This window comes from Microplitis mediator, chromosome 9, assembly GCF_029852145.1.
Source record: "Microplitis mediator isolate UGA2020A chromosome 9, iyMicMedi2.1, whole genome shotgun sequence".
Taxonomy (NCBI): domain Eukaryota; kingdom Metazoa; phylum Arthropoda; class Insecta; order Hymenoptera; family Braconidae; genus Microplitis; species Microplitis mediator.
The window spans coordinates 47,869-75,293 of NC_079977.1; the positions used below are offsets into that span (position 1 = coordinate 47,869).

A 27,425-nucleotide genomic window follows, 5' to 3' on the forward strand; every position below is an offset into this window, starting at 1 on the left:
TAATAATACTTAATGTATTTACGTATTTACGTTTAAATAGTAAAAAGTGAGCAAATTTTATAAATTTATTTCTTCAGTTAATGAATTACTGCTTGATGGTTTTTCAACAACATCACCAAAACGCATTCGATATTTTCTTCTTACTAAATTCCAATCAATAACATCGTTAATATTTGGCATTCTTTTAACTGATTGTTGACTTCCTATTGGACTCTTATTACCAGATAATGCTATTGATGATTTTTTTTTTTCATTGCGACTCAAAACATTCTAAATAAAAAAAATTAAAATAATAATAATAATAACTATTGTTTATTTTATTTTTTTTTTAATTTTACTTACTGAATGTTTAACAAATCCATGCATTACACTCATACGTTTCTTTTTGGTACGTCGTTTTTTATATAATTTTAAAAAATATTCAATCCAAGTTGTCAATAAATTCAATGGTGAAGGTGCTGTTTGAGTTCTTATGTAGCAATTCAATGTAGAAAAAACAAAAAAAATCAAAATAAAATATTAATGTAAATTGTGATAAGTGATGATGACAACACTTGATAAGCAATTCACTTATAATATTATATATTTTTAAATTACAGTTATTTTGAGGTCATACAAAATGCGATGGCTATAAGTGAAGCTTTTGAAGTACGTATATATAAATATGATATAAGATATATTTACTTTTGCATACTACGAATGAGTTTACTGAGACCATACTTCCATTCAATGTCACTTTGAGATTGTATACTCTGATATGTGTCACTCATCATTGCAATAAGTAGATTAATAAGTATTATAACGCTTACAAGCATATACAGTGAAAATGATACCTAAACACATAAAAAAAACTTGATTAATTTATGTTTTTAAAATTTTTAATATAAAAAATACCTTAAAAAGATATTTAGTCCAGAGTGGTTGACGATTTCCCGCGAATATAAAATCATCCGTATCTTTTTGTCCGAATATAGCAAAAAAAAGATTCTCTGTTACGTCTATTGGATTAGCAAGCACTGTAAAAATATATAAAAATACACATTAAAAAATTTAAAAAACAATTTTTATACAAACAAAAAAATTATTAACAATATTTACAAATTAATAATAATAAATATCTACAACTATTGGGAAAAGAAAAACAACAGCATTCCAGGCATTATAATTTTAAAATAATAAAACGTTATTATTTTGGGCTATAGGGACAATGGATTTAATTGGATGCATGCTTTTTTGTTCAATTTTGTTTTTGTCTTTCAAGCACGGGTATTTCTTAATACCTTCATGCTATAACTTGTATAATTGTATAGTTTTTAAATCGAAAACAAATAATTCAATAAAAATAATGAATTATTTATTTGTATAATCACAAAAAGGTGCACACTAATGAAACATGTTATCATCTAAATTGCTAAATACTACTCTGAATAAATTTGATAATATATATTTATTTATATTTTATATTATTATTATTATTTTTTTTTTTCTAGTATTTATTTATATATAATAGGGTGGGACTAACCATATTAACCATATTACCATCTCTTGTAAGATGACGTGATCGTGAAGATAAATTGACTGATGGTTAATTCCTTTGTATCTGTGAATTTATTTGGATAAATTTTATCTCTATATTATTCATAACAAGTAGGTATTTAAATTAAAAAAAAAAAAAAACAACAAACAGTTTGATAAAATTTAAGTATAATTTTATTGTATCATCTAAATATTTTTTTAGCAAATGTCTTCTTAATTATTATTATCATTATTATATCTTAAAACTAACTTGGTATATATATGGAAAATAAATAATAATTAATCAGTTAAAATTGATGAGAGAAAAAAAAATATAAAATAACGTGTAATTAGTTAATTAAACTAATTCATTTGATGAAGTTACAGTAGTTTCTTCATTAACAGTAGCTAATGGTTCAATAATATCTTCTTTAATTTCTTCATTGGCTTTATCTGCTTCATCACCAAAAAGTTCCAAGTATTTTCTTCTTACGACATCCCAGTCAACAACAGTCTCTATTCTCAAGGCATTGCTAAATGATAATTGACTGCCAAGGGGACTTAAATGTGCTACAGACATAGCAATACTGTCTTTGTGTGAAACTTTAGTTTTTTTAACTTTTGCTAGCCATTTAGCGCCCATTTTTGAACGTGGTGACATTCTTCCTGTACGATGTAGGCCCATTAAATGTACCAGAGACGGACGCTGTTTTTTAACAGCACGTTTTTTGCATAATTTTATTAAATAAAGTAGCCAAGTTGTTATCAAATTTAATGGAGCTGGTGCAGTTGATGTTCTGTTAAATTTATATTTATTACAATTTATATATATTGTATAAGTAGATTTTTTTAGTTAATATGCCTTAATACCTGTGCATATTTCGAACAAGTTTACTGAGTCCGTATTTCCATTCGATGTCTGACTGTGCTTGTATCCGTTGATAAGTATCACTCATCATAGCAATAAGTAGATTTATTAGTACAACAACTGAAACCAGCATATAAATACCAAATGCAAGTTTGAACAGGCCAGTTGTCCATCCTGGTTGTTCGTTGCCTTTATGGATCTTGAATTGTTCGTGGGTTGTTTGTCCAAAAATAGCGAAGAATAGTAACTCAACGGCCAGTATTGGATTCATCTTAACTGTAATACCCGAATTAATTTTTTTTTTATTTTTTTAAAAACAACATAAACATTGATTACATTATTTTTTACTGTCAAAAAATTGATGTAGGTGCCATTGACCGTGTATCATGCCAAATTCTTCACTACATTGTCATTGTTCATATAATTTATACTTTTGAATAAATATATATTCGAAAGTATATTTCATTTTATTAATAAAATCTATCGTGTTTGTGTATCTTAAATTTATTATTTTATGATTAAGTAATTTGTAATTTAAATAATCAGATTATTAAAAATTCTGAATATTTTTTATTTTTTTTAATGATTGAAAATGAAACAAAAAAAAAGTTAAATATTTATAATGTAATGATGCATTTTATTCATAATACAAAAACTTGCATACATGCTCGTAACGTTATTGTTTTTTTCGTATGCAATTTTTTTTTTTCTACATAAACTTACACAACTAATTTCCATTTTATTCGTTGTTCCTTTTATTTGTTCTGCTAATTTATTATTATTATTATTATTTTTTTTTTAATTACAATAATGGACTAAATAAATATATTTAATAAAAAAAAAAATTTAATGTCCATAAATTGGCAGAAAACTTTTTTTTTATTTTATAAATACAATAAACTAATGATTATTATTTTTTTTTTATATTGTCAATATATGTATTTTATTTATATAATATAAATTTAAAACTAAGCTAATTAAATCATCAAATGAATATAAATTGTTAAATTTGATGTTTTTGGGAATAATTTAATAAATAAATAATTAATGTGATGATATTAGTACAGTTGATGAAGCGGCAGCAGTTTGATTATAATCATCATTATTATTATCATTGTCATCATTATCATCTTGATTTTGGTTTTCGGAATCCTTATCGGTTTCATTGCCAGTAATACTTAAATATTTTTTACGTATTGTATCCCAATCGACGACATCTTCAATTCTTAATGCTGTATTAAATGATGATTGGCTTCCTAGTGGACTTAAATGTGCAACAGATAATTGTTGTACATTATTGTCTTTTGATTGTACATGAACTTGGCCTCGTTTTATTTGAGATAACCATTTGGCACCCATCTTTGAACGTGGTGATAAACGTCCAGTGTGTTGTAAGCCCATCATGTGTACTAATGAAGGCCGTTTTTCTTTAACAACACGTTGTTTACAAATTTTAATAAAATAAACAAGCCAGGTTGTTATTAAATTTAATGGTGATGGGGCCGTTGTTGTTCTGAAATATAAATATATATATATTATTTTTTTTAACATGATTATTATAAATAAAAATGATAATAATAATAATAATTAATTAAAAATCTTATAAATATAATTATAATAATCATAGTATATAGCTTACCTGTGCATACTACGAATAAGTTTACTCAATCCATACTTCCATTCAATATCTGATTGTGCCTGTATCCGTTGATAAGTATTACTCATCATAGCAATAAGTAAATTAATCAAAACAACTACCGAGACAAGCATATAAATTCCAAATGTTAATTTAAAAAGATTTCCAGTCCATTCAGGTTGTGCAGTTTCAAGTTTAAGTTCATCATGGGTAGTATGTCCAAATACAGCAAAGAATAAAAATTCAAATGCAAGTATAGGAGTCATTTTTGCTGTAATACGAGTCAATCTTTTTTTTTATTGTTTTATTTATATATAATAATAGTGACTAAGCAGACTCGCTATGCGTGTAACAGATCATGCTCATGCGATCAATTATTATTTTTATCAATTTAATGGCCATGCTCTTGATGCTTGATTTTTTTTTTTTTTTTTTTTTTTTTTTGCGGCTGTTACACACATGCCATACTTATTGAAATTTTCAGGCATGAGTCTTACTGACTCATAGTAGCTTCAATTTTTCATTATTATTTTTTTAAGTTATTTTACAAACAAATCACTCATTAAACACTTATTGCACTGAATTTATATATTCAAAAATGTTTTTTTTTCTGTTTTTTTTTTTTTTTTTTTTTTAAGTTAATTTTTGTAATAAATATATAATAATGCATTGGTAAAAATATACACACACTTTTGCAAGTAGGCGTAGAAATAAGCGAATATATAAAACGAGCAGGTGTAAGTCGCATTTTTATTTATTTATTTAATTAAATGCATTTTGATAATAATAGTCATTAATTTGCATTCCCATAAAATATTAAGATGCAGACATTCATAATGCTCTTCTCTGCAATAAAATACATTCTCATAATTTATTATTGGTTAATAATCAATCACTAGTTATTCAATGCTGATAGATGGTTTTAAATTTATTAATTTATTTCACCATTTCTATTCACACGTGCATGTTACAATGAACAATCGTTGAACGGTTTATTTGCAATAGCGTTACCCGAGTTTTAATAATCATGTAATATTATATTTATTATATATAAATATACATGATTTTCAGTAAATAGAATTTTGGATATGAATTTCGATTGCAATATTATTTTTTTCATTGTAAGCAATTTAAAATATCGATAGTTTTTATTTTTTTTTTATTTTTATTTTAAGAAATTTACAGATAGAAAAAAAAAGTTGTATTTCTAAGATTATTTTTTATTGCTAACATTTTGAAATTAGTAAATTGACATAATTCATATCCATCTATTTTATCTCGGGTACATTTACGTGCAGCAAAAATCAATCACTGCTGCAATCAAGTATAACAATATCGTGATACTTTGGGCGCATGCAATTCATTAAAAATATATATAAATATATATATTCTAACTCTTCATTATCATTTTTCTTTTATGCCAGGCAAAAATTTAATTCTGGCATACATAAAGAATGTGTTATTTATTAATAAACAGCAATAATATATAAAATAAAATATCAAAACAATCAAAATTTATCATCCAACGTGCTTATAGAATATTTATCTAAAAATATTCTTTAGTAACAAAAAAAATTATAAAAAAAAGAAAAACATAATAAAAGAAGACTCACAAATGCTGACAAAATTATTGTGGTATCCAACAAAAATACTGTATATATTTTTCATTTAAAAATATTAAAAAAAATTTATCAGGCAGCATTTCAACAGGCAAAACACACGCGTATACACGTTTAATGAAAAAAATAAAAAAATGCATTGCATTCGATCGTGGGACATTCATGTTTTGCTTTTGGCGTATGCTGATATTTATTTATTCATTTATTTTATAGTATTTTTTCAACTTGCTTTATACTTATTACTTTTTTTTTGTTTTGTTGCTTTTTTTTAATACTTGAAAACTTACTACTTCGAGTTTCATCACCACAACATTCATTTTTAATCCTTTTACGTTGAGAACGTTGGAAGGGATATTCAGGTTGTTTAATTACTTCCACATCATAGTTGAATAATGAATCTATCTCTGTAATTTATCTTATTATCTATCTAGCTAATAGATTTTCTAATATACTTAACTAATAAATATTATAAATACGCTAGTGATAAAACTAAATATGTATATTATTAGTGTACGCTACTTATTATATATATGAAATTAAAAATTTTTTTTTTTAAATTTGTTTTTTGTACAATTATTTTTTTACCCTCTAAAATTACCATATCCTAAATTAATATTTTGTTGATAATTAATAAATTATTATTATTATTATTTAAAAAAAAATAATAGTTATAAAATAAAGAAAACAGACAAACTTACCATCTGAAAAAGCATTCCTTTTAGTTCTTGCTTGAGGACCGTTGACAAATGCCTGATTGAGTGCCACAAAATGCATTGAAAATCCAAACACAAATATTGCAAGTACTGCCAAAAATCTTGCCAAATCCTTCATCAAATTACCAATAATAATAGCCCAGGGTCCAAATAGATGATGAAATGATAAAAAATCCAATATTTGTACACAAGCCAATAAAAAACTTAATGCAAATAGTTGATTACGTAGATAAAGTAATGTTGGCCAATAATATTTATCAAGAATAGTCCATGCCGCGAGATGTAATCCAACACCAGTTATACTAAACAACAGCACTGCTAATTTAATCCAACCTAAACCACTTTTATCACTTGGATTTGTTAATTCAAATAACAATAAACCCGATAATATAACTAATAAACACCATTCATATGAATAAGGTAATAAATTTGATCTCATAACTGAAAATGGCGGTGTTATACCCACTAATGAAAGTAGTACCATTAAATATATGTGTGATGTTAAATATGTCATAAATTTAATAATGGGTACATTGTTATATTTATGTCCTAATGGTAAAGCAAATACTACCCATACTGGTGGACAAATAATAAATGTTATAAATAAAAAAAATTGTCTAAATCCACTCCATGTTAATGGTCCCCGCCACAATTCTTGTAAATAACGTTGCACTACTGTATGCGCGATAACTTCTTTTTGTTCATTTTCAATTAATACATCGAGAAATTCAACATTACGACGATCCATTGATGTAAGAATACGACCTGCTGAATCAGCACCAGCTGCTAATGCCAATAATTCAGTAGCCATTGATTCACATTGTTTTCCAGCTGCAATTAAATCTTTTGCTCGTTCTTTTTCTTTTTCCGATAGTTTCATATAAATATTTGATAATTTTGCAGCTGTATCTACTGGAGCTGGTGATACAAGAACAAATTCTTCGATTGGTTTATTGTTGTGACTTTTACTGCATACCATCATGTTGTAAACAAACTGAAAATTCATTTAATTATTAAATTTTTTTTTTTTTTTTTTTTTTTTTTTTAAATTATTATTGTGGTTTTTGTTACCCTACGATCTTCCATTAATGCATAAGTATCATGTTCTTTTTCCATAAGATACTTTAATACGTCATTGTGACCCTCAGAAGCAGCAAACCAAATAGGTGCACTTCCAAGATTAGTTTCAGTTTTTGGTGAAGCACCACTTTCAACTAATAATCTAACAACTTCTAAATGACCTGCCCTTGCAGCACAATGTAAAGGCGTCCATCCATTCTTGTCAGTAGCATTTATCTCAGCTCCTTGACCCAATAATACTTCGACCATTTGATAATGCCCGTGATTTGCAGCAATATGTAGTCCAGTTTTTCCATAACGATCTGTTTTATGAAGTAATTCTGCTGATCTACTTAACAATAAACCTACTACTGTTATATGACCACCAAAGCATGCTAAATGTAGTGGATTGTAACCATTTTCTGTTGTAGCTGCTTCTACCTGAAAGAAAACAAAATATTTTTTTTTTAATTATTATAAATTAATAATAACAATAATATTTAGTTGTTATTAATGAATTAATTATTTATTAATCCACCTGCACACCAGCTGAATTGAGTAATAATCTGACGACATTTTCATTGCCGGAATAAGCAGCCAAATGAAGTGGTGTCATTCCAGATTCACTTCCAAGTTCACCAACCAATGAACCACCAGTTGGTGGATCAGATTTAACAGTTCCAGGTACATGAGTTAATAATTCACGTACAGTATCTATAAATATATATATGTTATTATTATAGTCAAGGTTGATGACCATACGAAAGAAAAAAAAATCTTCTAACTGAAAAAACTGGCTTATTTGAAATAAGTGTTTTATAAAAAAATCAAAAAGGCTTAAACCAATAATTTGAAATTTTTAGAAAATTTTAAATTTTATTCTTAGCGAGAAGTTAAGAATAAAAAAATTTTATTATTATTATTTATTTATTTAATGTGAAAATTACTTAGTGACCTTTTTCTTGTAAGCAAGGTCTTTTTATCTCATTAATATATCACAAGTTCATGGAATCATATTTTTATTCACTTGCCTATAATATTATCATTTTATAATTTTTTAAAAACAATAATAATAATAATAATGAATAAATAATATAATTTAAAAATTGTTAAAATTTTTTTTTTAATCATTATAAACTACTTAACTAACAGCGTGAGTTAGCGTGTTCCGTGAATTTTTCAGGTTGAATGAAAAGTATAATATGATAATATCGAGAATCGTTAAACACTACTTGAGTGCATAGTCACGCAAATTACGTTACTTTTAGTTTTAAAAAACATGATTTTAGCTGTATTAAGAAAGTTTATAAGGTTGAGGTAAACAAAATAAAAAATAAAAAACCAATGAGTTAATTTAGTTTATATATATATATATATATATTTAGTAAATTATAATAAATTAATTACCAGCTTGACCAAAATAAGCAGCAACATGTAGAGCAGTAACACCAAGCTTTTTACTTGATATTCTCAATGACTGTGAAGTTCTCATGACCTCTAATACTTGTCCATGTCCATGTTGTGCAGCTAAATGTACAGCTGTAAAACCAGCACGATTTTCATCAGCACATGAAGCTCCAGCACGTACTAATGCTTTAACAACTTCAGCATGACCACCCTCAGCAGCTAATTGAAGTGGTGTTGCTTCAGTTAATTTATTTCTTGCTGATATAACACCTTGACGATCAAATTTCATTAATTCTTCAATAACACGTACACTACCCTGCATTGCTGCAATATGTGCACAAGTATTTCCATCTTTAGTACAAGCCATAACAAGACTAGGATGACGTTGTAAAAATAATTGTACAACTTGAGCATAATTATTCATAGCAGCAGCATGTATTGGCTTTTGACCTTGATCATCAGTAGCATCAATACTAGCACCAAGTTCAAGTAATAAACGACAAACTTGAAGTTGTCCAGAACCAGCAGCTAAATGAAGTGGTGTTTGTTTTCTTAATGTTAATACATCAATAGCAGCACTATGATCTTGAATTAAAAATCTAACAAGATGTGTATATCCATTCATAGCAGCTAAATGTAATGCTGTACGACCAACACGTGATTTTGAGTTGATGAATGCCTTGCTGGCTAGCAGAGCGTCGCAGACTTGGAGATAGCCATGTTCAGCAGCTAGATGTAGTGCCGATCTACCTTCAAGATCGAATACATCAACCCGTGCATGATTTCCCAATAATGTTGTTACTAACTCCATATGTCCACGATGAGCAGCTATCAGCAGCGGCGTCCAACCAACTGCACTTTGTTTATTTAATGCTTTTTGTACTTCTGTTGCTGTCATATGATTTATCATTTCTGATAATACTTGATTATTACCCGCAAGTGCACAATAATGAAATACTGTTTCTTGTGTTTGTTTTGTTTGTAATGATACATCAGCACCATTTTCTAATAAAGCACATACTACTAAACGATCATCACCTGATTCAATAACTTCTGTTGGTTCTATTTGTGCAGCATAATGTAGTGCACTTGCACCTTCATTATTAACACTATTAACATAAGCTGTTGCTATTTCAGGACTTTTTTTTTCTTTAACAAATTCTATTAAATGACGTGCTACTGCTGAACGACAACCACGACACGCCAAATGTAATGGTGTTTCGCCATTCTGAGAAAAAAACAAAATATATATAAATAATAAATAAATAAATATATGTATATATTTTTTTTATTTACCTTTGATTTGTACATTGGATCACCACCATCTTCAAGTAATAATTTAAGTGTTGTTAAATTACCATATCTAGCAGCAACATGAACTGGTGTTTGTCCATCATCAGTTGTTAAATTAGGACCAGCACCACTTTTAAGTAACATAAGTGCACATCTATCACCATCTTGTACTCTTGCAGCAATATGAAGTGGAGTTTCATGTAATTTACCACCACGTACATGAACTTCAGCACCATATCCTAATAATGTTTCAACTACTGATGGTTTAGCACTTTCAACAGCAATATGTAATGCTGTATAATTATCATTTGTTGTAGCATCAACTTTTTCACCCCGTTGTAATAATGTACTTATAATACCGACATGTCCATAACGTGCTGCTGTATGAATAGAACGAGCACCTCGTTTATTTGGCATATGAAGATAAACACCTTTTTTAAATAACATATTGGCACATTCCGAGTGCCCGTTCAATGATGCAATATGCATTAAAGTTGAACCATCTTTGGTACGTTCAAATATACTAGCACGAAATTTTTCAGCTAATAAATCAATTATTGATGCATGACCATTTTCAGCAGCTAAATGCATTGGTGTACGATCTTGATGATCTGCTATTGATGCTGATGCACGTACACCATAAAAATATTTAACTAAAGTTTCATCACCTTCAGCGCTTGCTATATGCAACGGTGTCTGGCCATCACCCTGTTGTAAAATAATATTTTTTTTTTTTATTTTTTACTATTATATTATTGACGCATTGCTGTACATAATTGACATTAGCCTCATATAAATTTTTTATTTAAAAACTTACATTTTGCATATCAACTTGGGCACCGTAGTCAACGAGTATTCGGACCATATCGACGTCACGACGACGTGCAGCAAGATGTAAAGCTGTATCACCCGCTGGTGTTGTTGCACGCAATTGTTCAGGTGCTTGTTGAGCTAATAACTCACGACACATTGATTGATTGCCAGCTTCAACTGCCAATAGTAATGGAATCTTTCCTTTCTATTAAAATTTTATTTATTATAAATAAAATTTTCATATATTTTTTAGTTAATTTGCTAATTTATTATATAAAATAATTAAGTTAAAATCACGACGGGTGAATAACATTTCACATTGAAAGAAAAGGAATAAATAAATTAAAAAAAAAAATAAAATAAAAGAAAAGAAACAATTTAGGTATAGCTGAAAAAGAAGAATAGGAATAAGAATTATGGAGGATATGAAAGCAGAACGGCAGTGCCAGGCGGCGATACCGCGAGTCTTGTCACGCAAACAATCTAATGACATATTCTTCTTCAACGCTCAGTACATATACCAACCAATACGCGAACTAATCCCATAACATTTTTTACAATATAAATATATATGTTTTTTTTGTTAAATAATTTATTTTTTCACAAAACAGATTAAAGAATAATAAAATAAAATATATACTTACACCATCAATACTCAGACGTATATCACGTCCTGCAGCATTTAAAAGTGCTCGTAATATTGATGTTGCTGTACCTGTTTGTCGGGATGCTACAAGATGAACGGCGGTTTGTTGTCGTGGCTATTGATAAATACGATTTTTAAATACATTATTATTTAATTTAAATAAAGAAAAATGTTAATTGATTATAAAATAAACTTACACCACCAGTAGAATAAGGATCCACTCCACGTTTAGATAATAATAATTTAACAACATCTTCACGTGAATACATTGCTGATATATGTAGTGCATTATAATTATCCTTAAAAATATTTAAAATTTAATGGATAATTTTTTATTTTAAATTAATAATTTATGGAACCAGTAAAGTAATTAGTAATTAAATCATAAATATAGTATATTGCCGTGCCCAGTATTAGTTCTTGTTAAATTATTGACGTTTCAGTATGGCCCCAATCACGGTTTATTAACGTGCAATTTTTAAATCATATAGATTGCATAGGGCGCGGTTTAGAATGATCGATAAAGTATGAAAGAAAATAAAAATTATTCTTTAAATATGATTAATAATTTTTAATTATATTTATTTTTTAAGTTAACAACTTGTACACAAAGAGAAAATAGATTTATTTATGTAGTATAATCATAATCATTTACATTATTTTTTATTGATAATAATTGTAATGACTAAACAACAAGCTTACCCCAGTAATATGATAAATATCCATGACTATATTATATTTTATTGCAGATAATTAAATTTTAATTTTTATATATGTTTCTTATATATCAATCACAATTACACGAAAAAAATTTTCTTAGTCACGATTATAATGAAATCACGTCACTGTTTAGGGCCCTTATGCGCGAGATCTATTATCTTAATCATGGATCGAACTACTTTTTTGTTCTACTGACTTCGGGCGACCTACTTTTAATCCTTGTAACTAGCTCATTTACTTAATTATAACACCTTGGCCTTGACCCTTCTTCACGCAATACTTATGTATACCATAATCTATTATTTTTACTATAAATCAGGTTAATTATTTATTCAATAAATTATTCAAGTTATCTTTAAAATCAAATGATTCATTAATATCAATAATAATTTCCATGGCAAATTTATTTATAAAACTCGCGTGATTCTATTAGCACTTGAAATATTTTAATATATAATATATATATATATTATATAGTGATTTATTATATGCTATATATTATACCTATGTTAAAATACGGATGTAATTTTATGAAATTTAATGTATAAGTAAAAAAGGAAAAGGAAAAGAAGTAAAAAATCTTACATTATTACGAGCACCCACGTCAGCCCCAAGGTCTATCATACGATCTAGAAATGCTGTACGATTGTCCTTGACAGCATACATGAGAGGTGTCATGCCAGTTGTCTAAAAAATTTGTCTTATTATATTCATTATTAAAAAAAAAAAAAAAATAAATTGTTATTTTTCCACTGAGAAAACATTTCTGTAAAAATAACAAAAAAGTTTGTGAAATTTACACAAATTTCTCTATAAATTTACTTATGTAATATTTATAGAACAAGTCTGTAATTTTTACAATTTTAGGTTGTAATAATTACAAAATAAAGTTAAAGAATTGACAAAAGTATTAATGTAAATATCACATGTCATCAGAGAATAATTAATGTAGTGGTAATTTTTACATGTTTAGTAATTTTTGAATATATATTCTTAAACAATTGCCGTAAATAACATTATATATAACTTATGTAGATTTTACATCAACTATCAGTACATATTTAAGTAATAATTTATAATTTATAGAAAAAATTTTGTAATTTTTTTCTATAATTTAAAAAAAACTTTTCATCTCCGCGTATAATAATAAATAATAAAAATGAAAGACAAACCGGATCCATAAGACCGGCAAGCGGTGCAGGATTGCCTTCATCTCCAGCACTTTGTACCGCTTTTTCCAGGGTCTTAAGAAGCTGATCAACGGGTGCCCATTCACCTCTACTAGCAAGTGCAAGTAATCTTTGTGCACCTTCACGTGCAGTAGCACCAGCAGAACCAGGTTTGCTACCAGGTTGTGATGGCTCTGCACTTGGTAATCCATTACTACCAGTTGATGTTGATCCAACTGTTTCATCTTTATTACTTGGACTATCTTCTTTATTTGATGATGTACTTTTTTTATCCTCCTTACCACCCCCACCGCCACCACCACCACCACCACCTCCTGTTTTTTTATTATTACTACTCATATTATTGTGTACTTAGTTGTCACAATACTTGTTCATTTTTTAATAATAACATTTTTGCTATAAATTAAACAATAATTATTGCACACCTCAAGCGCGAAAGCGCTGAGGGTGCTCTATTGTCGCTCGATTATTTTTAAATTATTTAAACAATTAGCAAAAGTTAAATTTAATTTATAAATATACATTATTGTATTTAACTAAATCACAAATAATGAAATCATTAATTAGTAATTGGTATAAGATTATATATTGGTCAATTAAGGAAATAAAAATAAAATCTAAAAAGGTAGCAAGCACACAACTGTACACAGTAGAAACTAAAAACACACTGAGGAGTTTGAACAACTTAAAGAAGTTACGCGACAAAAGAGGGTGGTTTTAGAAGGTTGTTTGTGGCCAGAACCGACCAATCAGAATCTTACTGCTGAGGTTTGTTAGGGTAAAGGTAGTAAATGACTATAGTACTAAAGCAATAGAAAGTACAGAATAACCACCAACAGTATATTGTAGCCACCCACCATCAGCAACAATTTACCAACACACAAAGACGTTTTGATTCGACTCTGTAATCTCAGAGTGAGTGGTGTTTCTAGGTAAAATTTAAGACACATAACACGGACAGAAAGACAGAAAGACAGAGAGACAGAGAGACAGATAGATAGGTAAGTATAGAGGAGAATAGGTGGCTGGGTGGGTGGGTGGGTGGGTGAGTATAAGAAGGGTTTAAACTCCCGTATGCCGACACGCGACTTCCGGTAACGGGCAAGTAGGCAAGTAGGCAACTAGGCACGCTATATAAAAAATAATTTTATGTGTTAAAGGATAAAACCAAGTCAAGCCATCAGGCAATCTAATCGTCTATACTCGTCTTCTTATACTTTTTAATTGTTAATTGTTTAGATCAAACAAAATTTATTGTACATTTTACATAATTTATGTACAATAATGCATTTTTTTTAAAATTAACATCATATATATGTACTAATAATTTTATGTTATAATAAATTAAGTGATAAAATTATAATAACATTAAGTAAGTAAAAATTTTTATAAAATTGCAATTGAAATAAAAATAATCTGATAGTCTAATTATTAAAGATTGTTTTGAAATTTGATTGTATAAAAGTAATATTTTTATTATATTACAGAATATGTATAATAAGCAAGTAAAATAAGAATAAAATATAATATGAGATAAAATGCTGTTACAAGGGCATCAAGCTGACTCACTCATTATCTCATTGACTTTTAAAATCTAAAGAGTTGAAGAGTAAATTGTATTATTATTTAATAAAATTATAAATTGATAATTTAATTATAATGTGTAATTTAAAAGGTGTGTTGTACTTAATAAAATTATAATTTAACCGCATTGCAGTTAATATATATTATGTTTTATGTATAATACTTAAATGGACATTAAACAATTGTAGACATCTAACGTTGTATTGTCTCTATTATCGTCTACCCTAACTATTACAACTTACAATAATAAATCTTATTTAACCAAGTAGTTTTAGTCAGTGATTTATTTGTTAACCACGATTCGTCAGCATACTACTTTTGGTCATTACATCTTTCGTTGACACTTGCCTTGAACTCGCAATCGTTTTATATTACTTACCTACTCTACTCAGCAGCTAGTTTATCTCTAGTTTATCTACGTTGTGCGCTACATTACTTTTTTTTTTTTTTTTTTTTTTTTTTAAATATTAACTTACAATATTTAAATATATACAATCCTTCATTCATATATAAATAGATAATTTTATTTATTTACATATATATATATATATATATGATGCATATTATCAACGATATCATATATATTCCCACTTTAAAGTTGTTAATTGCTTCAATGTACATAATTATTATATAAAGTCTCTCAGTTATGTTTTATCTTTACTTGTGAACAATTGTAATAAATATTTAAAAAATAATAATACAAGTTTTAATGTTGTTGATGATCTTGTCTAATAAATAAAGAAAATTATGTTTTTAATTAAACAATATTTAAGGTAACCAGATGAATAAAATAATTTTTTTAAAACTATAATATTAATTGTCGCGGTAATTTTTTAAAAAATATTCTCTCTCTTTATAAAAATTAACTTATATATATATACATATATATTCTTTTAGAAATAAATTACATAATTCTGTAAGTATAATAAAATATTATACATCAATAAGATTAAATAGTACAGAAAATAATATTGATTCATCATCATCATATCGTTTTTATCCTGGAAAATTACCTATTATTGATATCACGGTAGGAAAGTTATTTGAAGAGGCATGTAAAGAATTTAAAAATCGTGAATGTGTTGTATCAGTTCATCAAAATAATATTCGCTTAACATACAATCAAGTACTTGAACGTGCGGATAAATTAGCAGCAGGATTAAAAAAATTAAATTTAAAATACGGCGATCGTGTGGGCGTATGGGGTCCAAATGATTACCAATGGTTACTTGCATTTATCGCAATATCAAGAGCTGGTTTAATCATGGTTGGTATTAATCCAGCTTATCAACAAAATGAATTAAATTATTCTTTAAATAAAGTTCAAGTTAATACTGTCATCGCCCCTGATAAATTTCGTACACAAGACTATGGAAAAATGTTAATTAATGCAAAAAATGCATGTCCTTCATTAAAAAACATTATTTTATGGACAGACAATTCAATAAAGTAAGTTTTAATATTTAATTTTAATTATGAAAAAAAAAAAAATGTAATTAGTTTTTTTTTTTTTTAATGTATTGATTTAAAAAATTGAGTTCATTGGGTTAAATTGTCTGTATTATTTACATATTGGGTTAATAGCCAAAGTGACTAATCACGTTTAAATTCTAAGAGTTTTTATATTCTGGGGATTAATTATTGTTATATAAGATTTGGAAAAATAAAAATAAATAATAAAATGAAAGGTGTTTTTCACTATTAAATTTGATATAACAATTAATTTATTATACAGAGGAACGTATAGGTTCTCAGATATTGAATCTCTTGCTACAAATGTTGAAATTGAGGGAATTGGAGCAACCCAAAATGAAATTTCACCTTATGACGGTTGTAATATTCAATTTACTTCTGGCACTACAGGTTTTCCTAAGGCACCCTTAATATCACACAGATCTTTTGTTAATAACGGACGTCAGGTAATCATGCCCGATTTATTTTAAAATAAATAAATAAATAAATGTATTTTATAAAAATATTAAAATAATTAAGGTAGTAGAAAGAGCTGGATTGATAAATAATAATAGTCATCATAAAGCTTGTTTAAATGTACCATTTTTTCATGCATTTGGAATGATACATGGATGTATGGTTGGTTTTAACGCTGGTATGACATTTGTACTTGAATCCCCAATATTTAATCCAAAAAATTCAATTGAAACAATTGTTAATGAGAAATGTACTATTGCTTATGGAACTCCAACAATGTGGGTGAGACTGATTATAAAATATTACTTAAATTATTAAAATTTACAATTATTTATATTCGACGATGAATTTAAAAATTAAATAATATTAAAATAGGTAAATATGTTGGATATGCAAGAACAATTACAAGCTCGAATTCCATCATTGCATTTAACAACAACTGGTGGTGCAATAGTATCACCTGAATTAATGAAAAAAATTCGCAATACATTCAAAGTAGATAAAGCAACGGTAAGATATATCAATAATAATAATCATTAATTTTAGGTGTTATATTTGACCGAGTTTCGATCTCTCGATAGTCAGTTTAGAGCTTACCTCAATTCCTTTAATATATATCTCACCAGGTCAATGACTCTAACAACTTTAACTACTCATTGTTATCTATGCACATATCTTTTGAAAGGGCGGGAATTTATGTGCATAAAATTATTTTCGTGATAAATATTCAGTTCCATTTGTATAATGGATCAATAGTATATTTATTAAATCAATGGAAATCCACTAAAAATATGTTATATTTTTTATAGATAATTTATGGTCTTACGGAAAATACAGCAGTTGTTTTTCATACGGTACCTGAAGATCCACATGAATTAACTAACTACACTGTAGGACGTCTTCATGATCATATTGAAGCAAAGGTAATAATAATAATAATAAAAATAATAATTTTATAAAAATAATAATAAATTAATAGGTAGTAGATGAAAATGGACAAACGGTACCTATTGGTACACCTGGAGAACTTTGGACTCGTGGTTACTCTACAATGATAGGATATTGGAATGATCCAGAAAATACATCAAAGACAATAAATGAAGCTGGTTGGTTGAAAACTGGCGATAAATTTATATTACATGCCAATGGATATGGTGAAGTTGTTGGGAGATTAAAAGATATCATTATTCGTGGGGGTGAAAATATTTTTCCAAAGGTAATTTATTAATTATTGATATAATTAATTAATAGTTAAACAATAAATAAATATTTTATCTATAGGAAATTGAAGGATTTTTAGAATCACACAATGATATATTAGAAGCACAAGTATTTGGTGTACATGATGATGTTTATGGTGAAGAAATTTGTGCCTGCATTCGTTTAAAAAATAATAAAAAAAAAATTACTGCCAATGACATTAAATTATATGCTAAAGGTAAAATATCTCATTTTAAAATACCACGATATATTCATTTTGTTGAAGAATTTCCAAAAACTGCAAGTGGAAAAATTCAAAAATTCAAATTAAAACAATTTATGGAAACTAATGGACTTGTACCTGCATCTAAAGGAAAATAATATTTTTATTTCTTTTTTTTTTTTTTATTTATTAAATAACATAAAACGACAATGATAAAAAATACAAAACAAAAGTTACAAAGGGTTTTTATGTAATAATAATATTAATAATAATAATGATAATAATAATGATAGCGAATGATGATGATATAAATTATATTTATTTTATATATATTTTAGATAATGGTAGGTTTAAATTAGTAAAATAATAATATTTTTAATTTATGCATAAATAATGCAAGGCAATAATAAGAAAAAAAAAAAAAAGAAAAATGAAAAAAATTATATTATATACTTAGATCGATACATATTATAGACTACGATGGATAACGGGATTCAGTACATGGTCCAGTACTGTCATCTGCACATGCACATGTTCGGCCACCTTGACCGTCTGGTAAACAAAGTTGATCTTTGTGGCATCTTCCATTTTCATATTGACAAACATTTGAAACTATCAAAAAAAATTTTAATTACATTTACAATATATAAAATAAAATAAATATACATATATATATATGTTACCTCGTGGACATGATTCAGGAACTGCAACTATTCCATATAATTTACCACTACCACCAGGTGGTATCGATAATGAATTTTCATTTAGACCCGTTGTTTTTGATATTACTTCTATTTTATGTCTATAAAAAAAAAAAAATGAATAAAAATATAATGAATAATAATAAACTCAAAATAATATTTATTTCAAATTACGTTTTCCAATCAGTCCAATAATAATTATCTTCAGATATTGCCAATCCAAATGGATAAGATAAATCTTTAGCTACAATACGTACTGATTTATGGTCTATTGGAGTACAACCTTAACAAAAAACAATAAAATAAATAAATTATAAAAATCGCAACAATAATAATTATTAATATACTGAACGTACTAATTGTAAATGTTCCAGCATCAGTCCAACACAATTCATCAGTAGCCCAATCAATACATAATGAATTTGGTAATTGTACTTGGTCACCATTCAAAAATAATTCACGTCCTGTACCGTCTTCATTAGCCCATTCTAATTTTGGCATAACACGATTCCAATCAGACCAAAATATTTTTCTATTATTTTCAATAATAATAAATTAATTTATTGTTCTTTATAATATATAAATTTATATATAATAATAATAATAATAAACAAACCCTCGATAAGGATGTACAGCAATACCTCTTGGATTAACTAAACCGTCAGAAATAATAACTTTTCTTTTTTTAGTACCTAAATGTGCAACTTCAACAGTACCTTTGCCAGAATCTGTCCAAAATATATTACGTGATACCCAATCTATAGATATACCCTCAGGACTACTAACACCAGTTATAAATTTTTCAATGTGTGATCCATTGTAAGATAATTTAGTTATTTTGTTACCAGTTATATCACTGGTGTATACGTTACCACCAGCACAATCGATATCAATAGCTATTGCCATCTGAGCATAGTCTAAATTAATTGGTGTACCTGGATTAACGTTTGTTGGATAATATGGAATTTTAAGTGTTGCCATTCCTTGATTAACTAACAAAAAATTTGACTCGTGTTTAGATTTTGTTTTACAGTTTAATCCGTCACCGGTAAATCCTTCATTGCATACACATGCATAATCACTACCACCTACAACAACACATGTTGCATCACGTGAACATAAACTTGGTTCTTTACGGCATGATGTTTGTGGTATACAATTAAATCCATCTCCATAATATCCCTATCATTTAACAAACAAACAAACAATTATTATTAATTTTTTTACAATAATAACAATAATAATAATACTTACAGGTAAACAAACACAAGCGTAATTGGTTGATGTTTGATTGTAACCACAGACGGCATTATTTCCACAATTATTGAGAACATCACAACCAATATGATCTTCCGTACACTGATTAATTCCATCACCGTGAAAACCATTAATACAAACACATTTATAATCACCATCACGATTAATGCACTGTCCATTTGCATGACACAATGAAGGATTGGTTGAACAATCGGCTACCACACATCGACCATTCACCATATTAAATCCTGGATTGCAAGTACATTCATAACGAGACTTGGTTGGATTGTATGAACATCTCTCGTCCGTATCACATTCCGAATGGTCATTACATTCATCTAAATTCAAATTATTATCAATTAAATATTAAAATGTAAAAGAAAAAAAAAAAACAAATATTATAAATATTAGACCAATGAGTGTGCATGTGGAACCATCTCCTTCATATCCAGGATTGCAGACACATTTGGCAACTGGTTCATCGGGACGACAAGATGCATTTGGATCACAAATATCAATATCCAAACAAGATACATCTGTTTTATTAAAATTAGTCAAGCATTTTTAATTAACTTTGATTAATTAATAAATTAAAATTACTCAAATGCTTTTAAACAAGCAAACAAACAAACAAACAAACAATTAAATTAAATTAATTATAATAAATTATTACAAACCTGTTTTTACACATTCAATTCCATCACCTTCGTATCCGGGATTGCAACGACACTCGTATTCCTCAGTGTCTTTTATAAATATACATTGAGCGTATGGATGACAAGTGTTGACCACATTGCATGATACTGTACATAACATGATCAAAATGCAATTACGTTTGTTAATTCTCATTCTCATATCAAATTCATTTAATTAATTATATACTAAAATTTTAATTAAGCACAAGGATTTAATTGTTTTTATAAAATTAATATAAATATTACTAAAATTTAAAAATCCCATAAGCATTTTTAATTAAACTGAAATATTGTTAAATTTATATTGCAGCATGCAGATTGTTGTAAGCTTGTAAGCTTGTAAATATCTATAGATCTAGTTAGACTAGTAGATCTAGACATTTAGCTAGCTGGTATATAGTTAACTATACTATATCTATATATATATGTTAAATTCAGTAGATATTAAGCCAAGCAAGTCATGCGTACATTGGGATCCTGAGGGACCCATCGTCTCGTAGTTGTATCCTGGTTTAGGGACGCAACTGTCATCCAGCTGTTGGTAATCGTATCCCCAGGGACAAATGCAGTTGTCCTTTAAGCATTCTGGAAGTGGCTGCGCGACCACTAAAATTCACGATGCAATTTTCGAGCTATTTTTAATATTATTGTTATATAATTATCATAGACATAATTTTATTTAATCAATTAAATTAATTAATGCCTGATTGTTAAATATTGTAAGCTTTAATGTTTAAAATTCCCTGAGTTATATTTTTTTATGGTTTTTTCAATAAACTTACGATCATTATTTGATGAATGAGTTGGATCTGGTTGATATTTGTCCGATTTATAACAGTTGTCATCACGAAATTCGTAACCTGGTAGACACCAACACATCCCTTCATTGTCACAACGTGGTGATATTGATGACGATGATGATGATGATGGTGATTTTTCTGTCATACTGGTTACTTGAGATTTTACATAACACGTATATCCATCACCTGTACATCGTATTATCCATCATACATATTTATTATAATAATAAATTATTATTATTTAAATAGTTAATTATACTTTACCAACGTAACCAGGTAAACATATGCATATATGAGTTTGTTTATCTGTATCGTATGTACACATTCCTTGGGGTGAGCAATTATTTGCTAAATTACATGGGTCTATAATTTAAGTAATAAATTATTAATATTATTGGGATAAAATAGATAGTAAAAAAATAAAAATATTAAGTATCACCATTAGCTGGATAACAAGGTAATCCAGGTCTGTCGTTTATAAAACCTGTAACGCATGAACACGTTGGTATTCCATTAACTACTGTGCATTGTTCGTAATCACCGCAACGTGTATCTTCACAAGTTGCTAATTCTAATATTTAAAAATAGTTAGATCCGTTTGACAACGAAATATTAAAATAATAATTATCAGGAAAAATAAAACTTACTTTCACAAATTCTTCCGTCACCAGAAAAACCAGGACGACATTGACAAGTATGTCCACCCTCATTATTAATACATTGTGCATCAGATGAACATACATGATAACCAGCAGTACATTCATTAATATCAACACAAGATGAACTACCGTCTTGTTGATAAAGTTGTTGATAACCAGAATTACATACACATCTAAAATCATCAGCATCAACAACACAAGAACTGTGTTGACTGCAAGTTTCACGTCCTCTGATACAAGGATCTTCCTCTTCAAGTGGTGTTATTTTAGTATTCATAGCAAATCTTAAAATACCCTCACGTGATTCATAAGTTGTAAGTCCACGTGAAAATTTAAGTCGTGTTGTTTCATCAGATTGTTGTTCAGGATCATAAGGACAATCGTGATACATTATTGATTGGTCCAAAGTAAATGGGTATTCAGTTTTATCCCCATTCAATCTATAAACACGATTGCTGTGAGATCTAATACTACCTCTTTGACTTCGTGTATATAGTTCATCATGATCTCCATAATCGACTTTAGCTTCATTTGGTAAATTGGGCAATGTACCCTGAATATCAGCTTCCATTTTTAGTTGTCCAAAAACGTCTAGTCCCAAATAAATACTTTTTATCAATACGCGATCACCTGTATTACTAAATACTAATTCTGCTGTGTGATTGAATAAACCACCTAAATAATAATAATAAGTATTATAATTACAACGAAAACAAATATTATTTGTGTGTTATAAAATAAAAAATAATAATAATTATTACCGGTCAGTTGATAACCATTTTTAATTTTACCAATAGGTTTAGCAAAAAGCCATCCAATAATACCGCCAAGTGTACTCAACAATTGCATATTATGCCCAATATTATCGGGTATTCTTGATAAAGCAGTATAAGTTCTACCATCTTTAGTTTGTACATAACATTGAAGATCTCGCGCTGAAAATTCTTCACCATTGATTTTTCCGGAAATACGGCCAATAACTCGTAATGGTAAATCTAGTTTTCATTAAATAATCTTATTATTCATAAATTTTTATAATAGTTAATTTTTCATTTTTTGAAAACTAAACAATTGTAATTGAAAAAAAAGTGAAAAATATCACAGTTAATTTTCAGTCTTATCTTTTATACTTTGTACTTTGTTAAGCCTTACGGCTCTGATTCCAGGAGCAGAAAAAAAAAGTTACTATCTTTGATAAAAATCTACAAAAGCCTGTTTTTTTTTTTTTTTTTTTTTTTTTTTTATTTTTATCTTTCCTAAAAGCGTCAACGACCCATTTCGCAGCTTTTGCTTTTGAGTACTTTATAATACGGAAAAAAAAAAAAAAAAAAGCATAATAATAGTATATATTTCTGTGAGAAGAAATGAAACGAATAGTAAAAAAAAAGATGATAATAGAAAAATAAACAAGTGAAAGTTTGTGTAAAAAAAAAAAAAATAACAACAATAGGTACCATTTGGTTGGCAGAATTTCCCATTTCCAAAGTATCCTGGTTTACAATTACAACAATAACCGTACTCGTAATCAATACACGTGGCTTTACTGTGACAAGTTGTTGCTCCAGTCATACAAGTCTGGTCAGTAGGTTCATTTGATCCTGTAAATAAATTAGTAAACGCTTGACGCGCGTGTTGCACGTTTACATAGTTAGTAAAGAAAAATAAATATTTATTATTCAATTATATAGATATAGTTTAACAATTAAAATAATTAACTGTATTGAGGCAAAATAGTAAAAATAAAAAAGATAATAGATAATAGTATAATAAAAATTTACATACTTTCAATGTTATCTGGTACTTTAATATTTTTTCCATCAGCTATCGGTCCTATTTGAAATATCCATTGACCCGGACGATTAATATTTGACCATCTGCACAAAAAAATTAATTACAGATACTTAAAATTTAAATGCTTCCTGTAATATTTATAATAATAATAATAACAACATACTTGTCGATATTTTGAATTTGATCAGTACCAGATCCTTTCAATGTATACATTCTTCCTTCACTCATAAATCCAGCTTGTGCTCTGGCATCTGGCAAACCATTAGGATGGGATTCCCCTTGTATCCACTGTATCCCATCATTTGGATAAAGAAGTTCAGCAAATGAATGCGTACCATTTGAAGCTATAGCGACTTGGTAGGTATTGACCTATTTTTTTTTTTTTCAATAAATAAAAATTTTAAATTATTTTTTTTTATTGTGTATAATAATAAAAAGGAAAAGGAAAAGCAATAAATGTCTTATTTAATCTTATAATTTATTATTGTTGAGTGAAAATTGATATTTTTGAGGTAATAACCTTGTCGTGTTTTTCATTGAAGTAGCCGACGTCAACCCAAGTTGTTAAGAAAACGTGGGTAGGCATAAAATCAGTGATATTTTTGAAAGCAGCGCGAACCATTCCGCTAGCGCGTGAGAGGATTTCAGGATTGTTCGTTTCACCATAGAAAATTTTACCAGATCCCTTTGTGTCAACGTGAGTGTACAACGGTGCAATAACTGGATCATCCAGTGGAAAAGCTATGTTGAAAAATCTCTGCATTGATCTTATGAATGATAAAACACCATTACCATTTACCTAATAAATTTAAAAAAACATTTTTATTCATTTTATTTTAATAAATATTGTCTATTAATTGATGATAAAGACCGTGTGTAATTTTAATATAATTATTATAAAATGCAACAATGCTATAAAGAACTCGTTTATGTCAATTAGCTACGACTGCTCTCGATGATGAGTCAGTATATATACATATAATTTATTTAAACACGTAATTTACTATTACATTAATACAACAAGTAAGTCATTCACCCATTATTTTATCACGAGACATATATATATATGTGTTGTCATATAAAATAAGTGATGTTGTTAAATCAATTAGTTTAAGTAAATTGTGTATCACATATGCATCTTAAAAAGTAATATAATAATTATAAACGTGAAATAATAGTATATGAGATAAATATGCCCTTTGACAATTATTTTTATTATCTAATAAGTTATCAAGTACGTGAGAACTATATAATCTATGTATTCTCGTGTATCTTGTAAATAAAACTTGTCAAAATATTAAAATTTATTAGTAGTTATTATTGTCTTGGGGGTATTTATTAAATTTAATTAGACTTAACTTAAATTATTGGCCTACATTGTTTTGACCGCGGGTTAATCATGCAGCTCTGACAATTAAATTAAGATAATCTATATTTATTAATATTTAAATATTTAAAAAAGCTTATGGAATGTGTACTATTGATATATAAATTCAATGGTGTTAAAGATTAAGTAGTGAGTTTTGAAATCCACAAAAAATAATGTATAATAATAATGAGAGAGAAAAATAGCTATATTATCGCTCAGTGAGGGTATCACAGGGTTATAGGTCATTTAACGTTCAATTTACACATACATAATATATACTTTTATATATATATTAATAAAATGATCAATGAAATTGTTTGAATGAATTTGGTATTTATAATAATTTAAATGGAATTTAAAAAATAAAAATGATAAATTACGTCATCGACATTCCAAGAATAATTTTGAGAATGTCGAAAAGGAGGTCTAATGATAATAATGTCTAACGCAATCGTGTAATCGAGTGCAATCATTTTGAGGATGTGAATAAGAATGAAGATAAAGATGAAGATGATGATAGTTGTGTAGGCTTCTTGTAGGCTGTTGTAGATTCTCTAATAAACTAAATACTTGCTTTTTATTTATATTAATTTTACGTTAAGAAACAGACTGAATTGTTGCTGTACTATATATCTAATTTTTTTTTGCATAATTGTATATAATCGCATTATACATGAAATTATTTAAAAAATATTTTATTTACTCATTTTATCTCGAGACTAAAAGTTATTTTTATAACGATTATTGCCTTAATTTGTTTTTATATCTACCCCAAATAATTAAAATATATTTTTTATATCATTTAGTTGTTTTTAAAAATTTAAAATTTCCAGAATATTTATTTAATTATAAAAATTTAATGATTTTTTTTTTCTGATCTATATTTAATTTTCTTCTTTTTTGATAAAAATTAAAAATTTATAAATATAATTCTTCTTATCGCTGTAAATGTCTCAGCTTAAATTTAAAGTTAACATTAAGTATTTTTACGATAATAAAAAATTAAAATAAATTTCTTATCAGTAATAATTAATTGATTTTGTAAAAACTATTATTTATTCACAAGATTTATAAGTTAGTTCCGTAAACAATTAAAAAAGAAAAAAAAAAACATATTCTAAGAAAAGTTATCTCATAATCTTTTCATCACATCCTTATTTATATTTTATTTATAATTAAGTATCAATAAAAATATTATATAATAAAATAAAATATTACTTACAAAAATGTTGTTATAAATTTTATCATAAAAGGCAATTGGTGTTTTAAGTTCAACTTGAACCGATGAAAGTTGACCATTTGAATCAGTTGGTAATGTTTGAAAATTATTATCCATATATGGATATAAATTGTCTCGTGATAATGCTGATGTCGATTTAAATAACGATTCAATAGTTAAAAATATAAAAATTATTTTAAATAATTTATATCGTGCCATTATGAGTTTGATAAACAAACAGATTAGTACACAATAATTTATCACTAAATCGTTATTCTTTAAATTAATAAATAAAATTGAATCCCTGATGATCTCTTCTCACTAACTTACATCAGTGAATACAAACTTGTGACTGAGAACTGAGAACTGAGAACCGAGAACTGCGATAAATTTTCGAGTTGCGTTGAAAGACGCGCTAAGCTGAACCAACCAACCAACCAACCAACCAAGCTAATATAAGTCTACTCTGAATCTGGATACTCTGGCTAGTATATAATAACTAAAAGCTAAAAGAGTGGC

The 27,425-nt window shown here is 27.4% G+C and overlaps 3 protein-coding genes across 12 annotated transcripts; 1 reads left to right on the forward strand and 2 right to left on the reverse strand.

Moving 5' to 3' along the window:
• Window positions 1-57: 57 nt before the first annotated feature.
• Window positions 58-14,458, reverse strand: LOC130674796 (serine/threonine-protein phosphatase 6 regulatory ankyrin repeat subunit A). Of its 6 annotated transcripts, XM_057480213.1 has the most exons (14): window positions 13,462-14,458; window positions 12,875-12,976; window positions 11,767-11,868; window positions 11,568-11,684; window positions 10,928-11,128; window positions 10,114-10,818; window positions 8,818-10,045; window positions 7,949-8,124; window positions 7,423-7,851; window positions 6,337-7,345; window positions 895-1,016; window positions 685-833; window positions 343-469; window positions 58-270 (listed from the first exon to the last, which is right to left on the reverse strand). In XM_057480213.1, the coding sequence occupies exons 1-14, from the start codon at window positions 13,816-13,818 to the stop codon at window positions 58-60; spliced, it is 5,037 nt and encodes a 1,678-aa protein (XP_057336196.1). In that variant the 5' UTR covers window positions 13,819-14,458. The 6 variants fall into 6 exon arrangements, with proteins under 6 accessions (XP_057336196.1, XP_057336198.1, XP_057336200.1 ...); XM_057480217.1 differs by lacking the exons at window positions 58-270; window positions 343-469; window positions 685-833; window positions 895-1,016 and adding exons at window positions 1,621-2,312; window positions 4,023-4,290; window positions 5,926-6,042; XM_057480211.1 differs by lacking the exons at window positions 58-270; window positions 343-469; window positions 685-833; window positions 895-1,016 and adding exons at window positions 2,674-3,896; window positions 4,023-4,290; window positions 5,926-6,042.
• A 1,240-nt stretch (window positions 14,459-15,698) lies between these two features.
• Window positions 15,699-18,727, forward strand: LOC130675071 (medium-chain acyl-CoA ligase ACSF2, mitochondrial). Its single transcript, XM_057480541.1, has 8 exons — window positions 15,699-15,836; window positions 15,961-16,512; window positions 16,799-16,982; window positions 17,056-17,274; window positions 17,368-17,502; window positions 17,802-17,915; window positions 17,972-18,208; window positions 18,274-18,727. Exons 1-8 carry the CDS (start codon window positions 15,811-15,813, stop codon window positions 18,571-18,573), a joined length of 1,767 nt encoding a protein of 588 aa, XP_057336524.1. The 5' UTR covers window positions 15,699-15,810; the 3' UTR covers window positions 18,574-18,727.
• LOC130675070 (nidogen-like) lies at window positions 18,357-27,290 on the reverse strand. Of its 5 annotated transcripts, none has more exons than XM_057480537.1 (19): window positions 26,910-27,290; window positions 24,839-25,117; window positions 24,482-24,687; window positions 24,310-24,401; window positions 23,982-24,125; window positions 23,289-23,522; window positions 22,516-23,202; window positions 22,308-22,439; window positions 22,133-22,231; window positions 21,851-22,054; window positions 21,537-21,674; window positions 21,051-21,176; window positions 20,787-20,909; window positions 20,371-20,711; window positions 19,733-20,298; window positions 19,473-19,648; window positions 19,291-19,399; window positions 19,099-19,217; window positions 18,357-19,027 (listed from the first exon to the last, which is right to left on the reverse strand). In XM_057480537.1, exons 1-19 carry the CDS (start codon window positions 27,123-27,125, stop codon window positions 18,891-18,893), a joined length of 4,128 nt encoding a protein of 1,375 aa, XP_057336520.1. In that variant the 5' UTR covers window positions 27,126-27,290; the 3' UTR covers window positions 18,357-18,890. The 5 variants fall into 5 exon arrangements, with proteins under 5 accessions (XP_057336520.1, XP_057336518.1, XP_057336521.1 ...); XM_057480535.1 differs by having other exon boundaries at window positions 23,982-24,146; XM_057480538.1 differs by lacking the exon at window positions 21,537-21,674 and having other exon boundaries at window positions 23,982-24,146; window positions 26,910-27,285.
• Between the last annotated feature and the right edge of the window lie 135 nt (window positions 27,291-27,425).

Bases quoted from the DNA above. Each gene is read 5' to 3' on its own strand.
- LOC130675070 (XM_057480535.1), bottom strand. From the start codon at position 27,125: ATGGCACGATATAAATTATTTAAAATAATTTTTATATTTTTAACTATT. The intron at 24,688-24,838 runs GTTATTACCTCA...AAAAAAAAATAG, and splicing joins TCAATGAAAAACACGACAAG to GTCAATACCTACCAAGTCGC. The intron at 22,232-22,307 runs GTGATACTTAAT...CTTAAATTATAG, and splicing joins ACCTTGTTATCCAGCTAATG to ACCCATGTAATTTAGCAAAT.
- LOC130674796 (XM_057480211.1), bottom strand. From the start codon at position 13,818: ATGAGTAGTAATAATAAAAAAACAGGAGGTGGTGGTGGTGGTGGTGGC. The intron at 11,869-12,874 runs GTAAGATTTTTT...AATATTTTTAAG, and splicing joins ACGTGGGTGCTCGTAATAAT to GATAATTATAATGCACTACA. The intron at 6,043-6,336 runs GTAAGTTTGTCT...GATAAATTACAG, and splicing joins AAGGAATGCTTTTTCAGATG to AGATAGATTCATTATTCAAC.
- LOC130675071 (XM_057480541.1), top strand. From the start codon at position 15,811: ATGTTTTTAATTAAACAATATTTAAG. The intron at 17,503-17,801 runs GTAAGATATATC...TATTTTTTATAG, and splicing joins TCAAAGTAGATAAAGCAACG to ATAATTTATGGTCTTACGGA. The intron at 17,916-17,971 runs GTAATAATAATA...ATAAATTAATAG, and splicing joins ATGATCATATTGAAGCAAAG to GTAGTAGATGAAAATGGACA.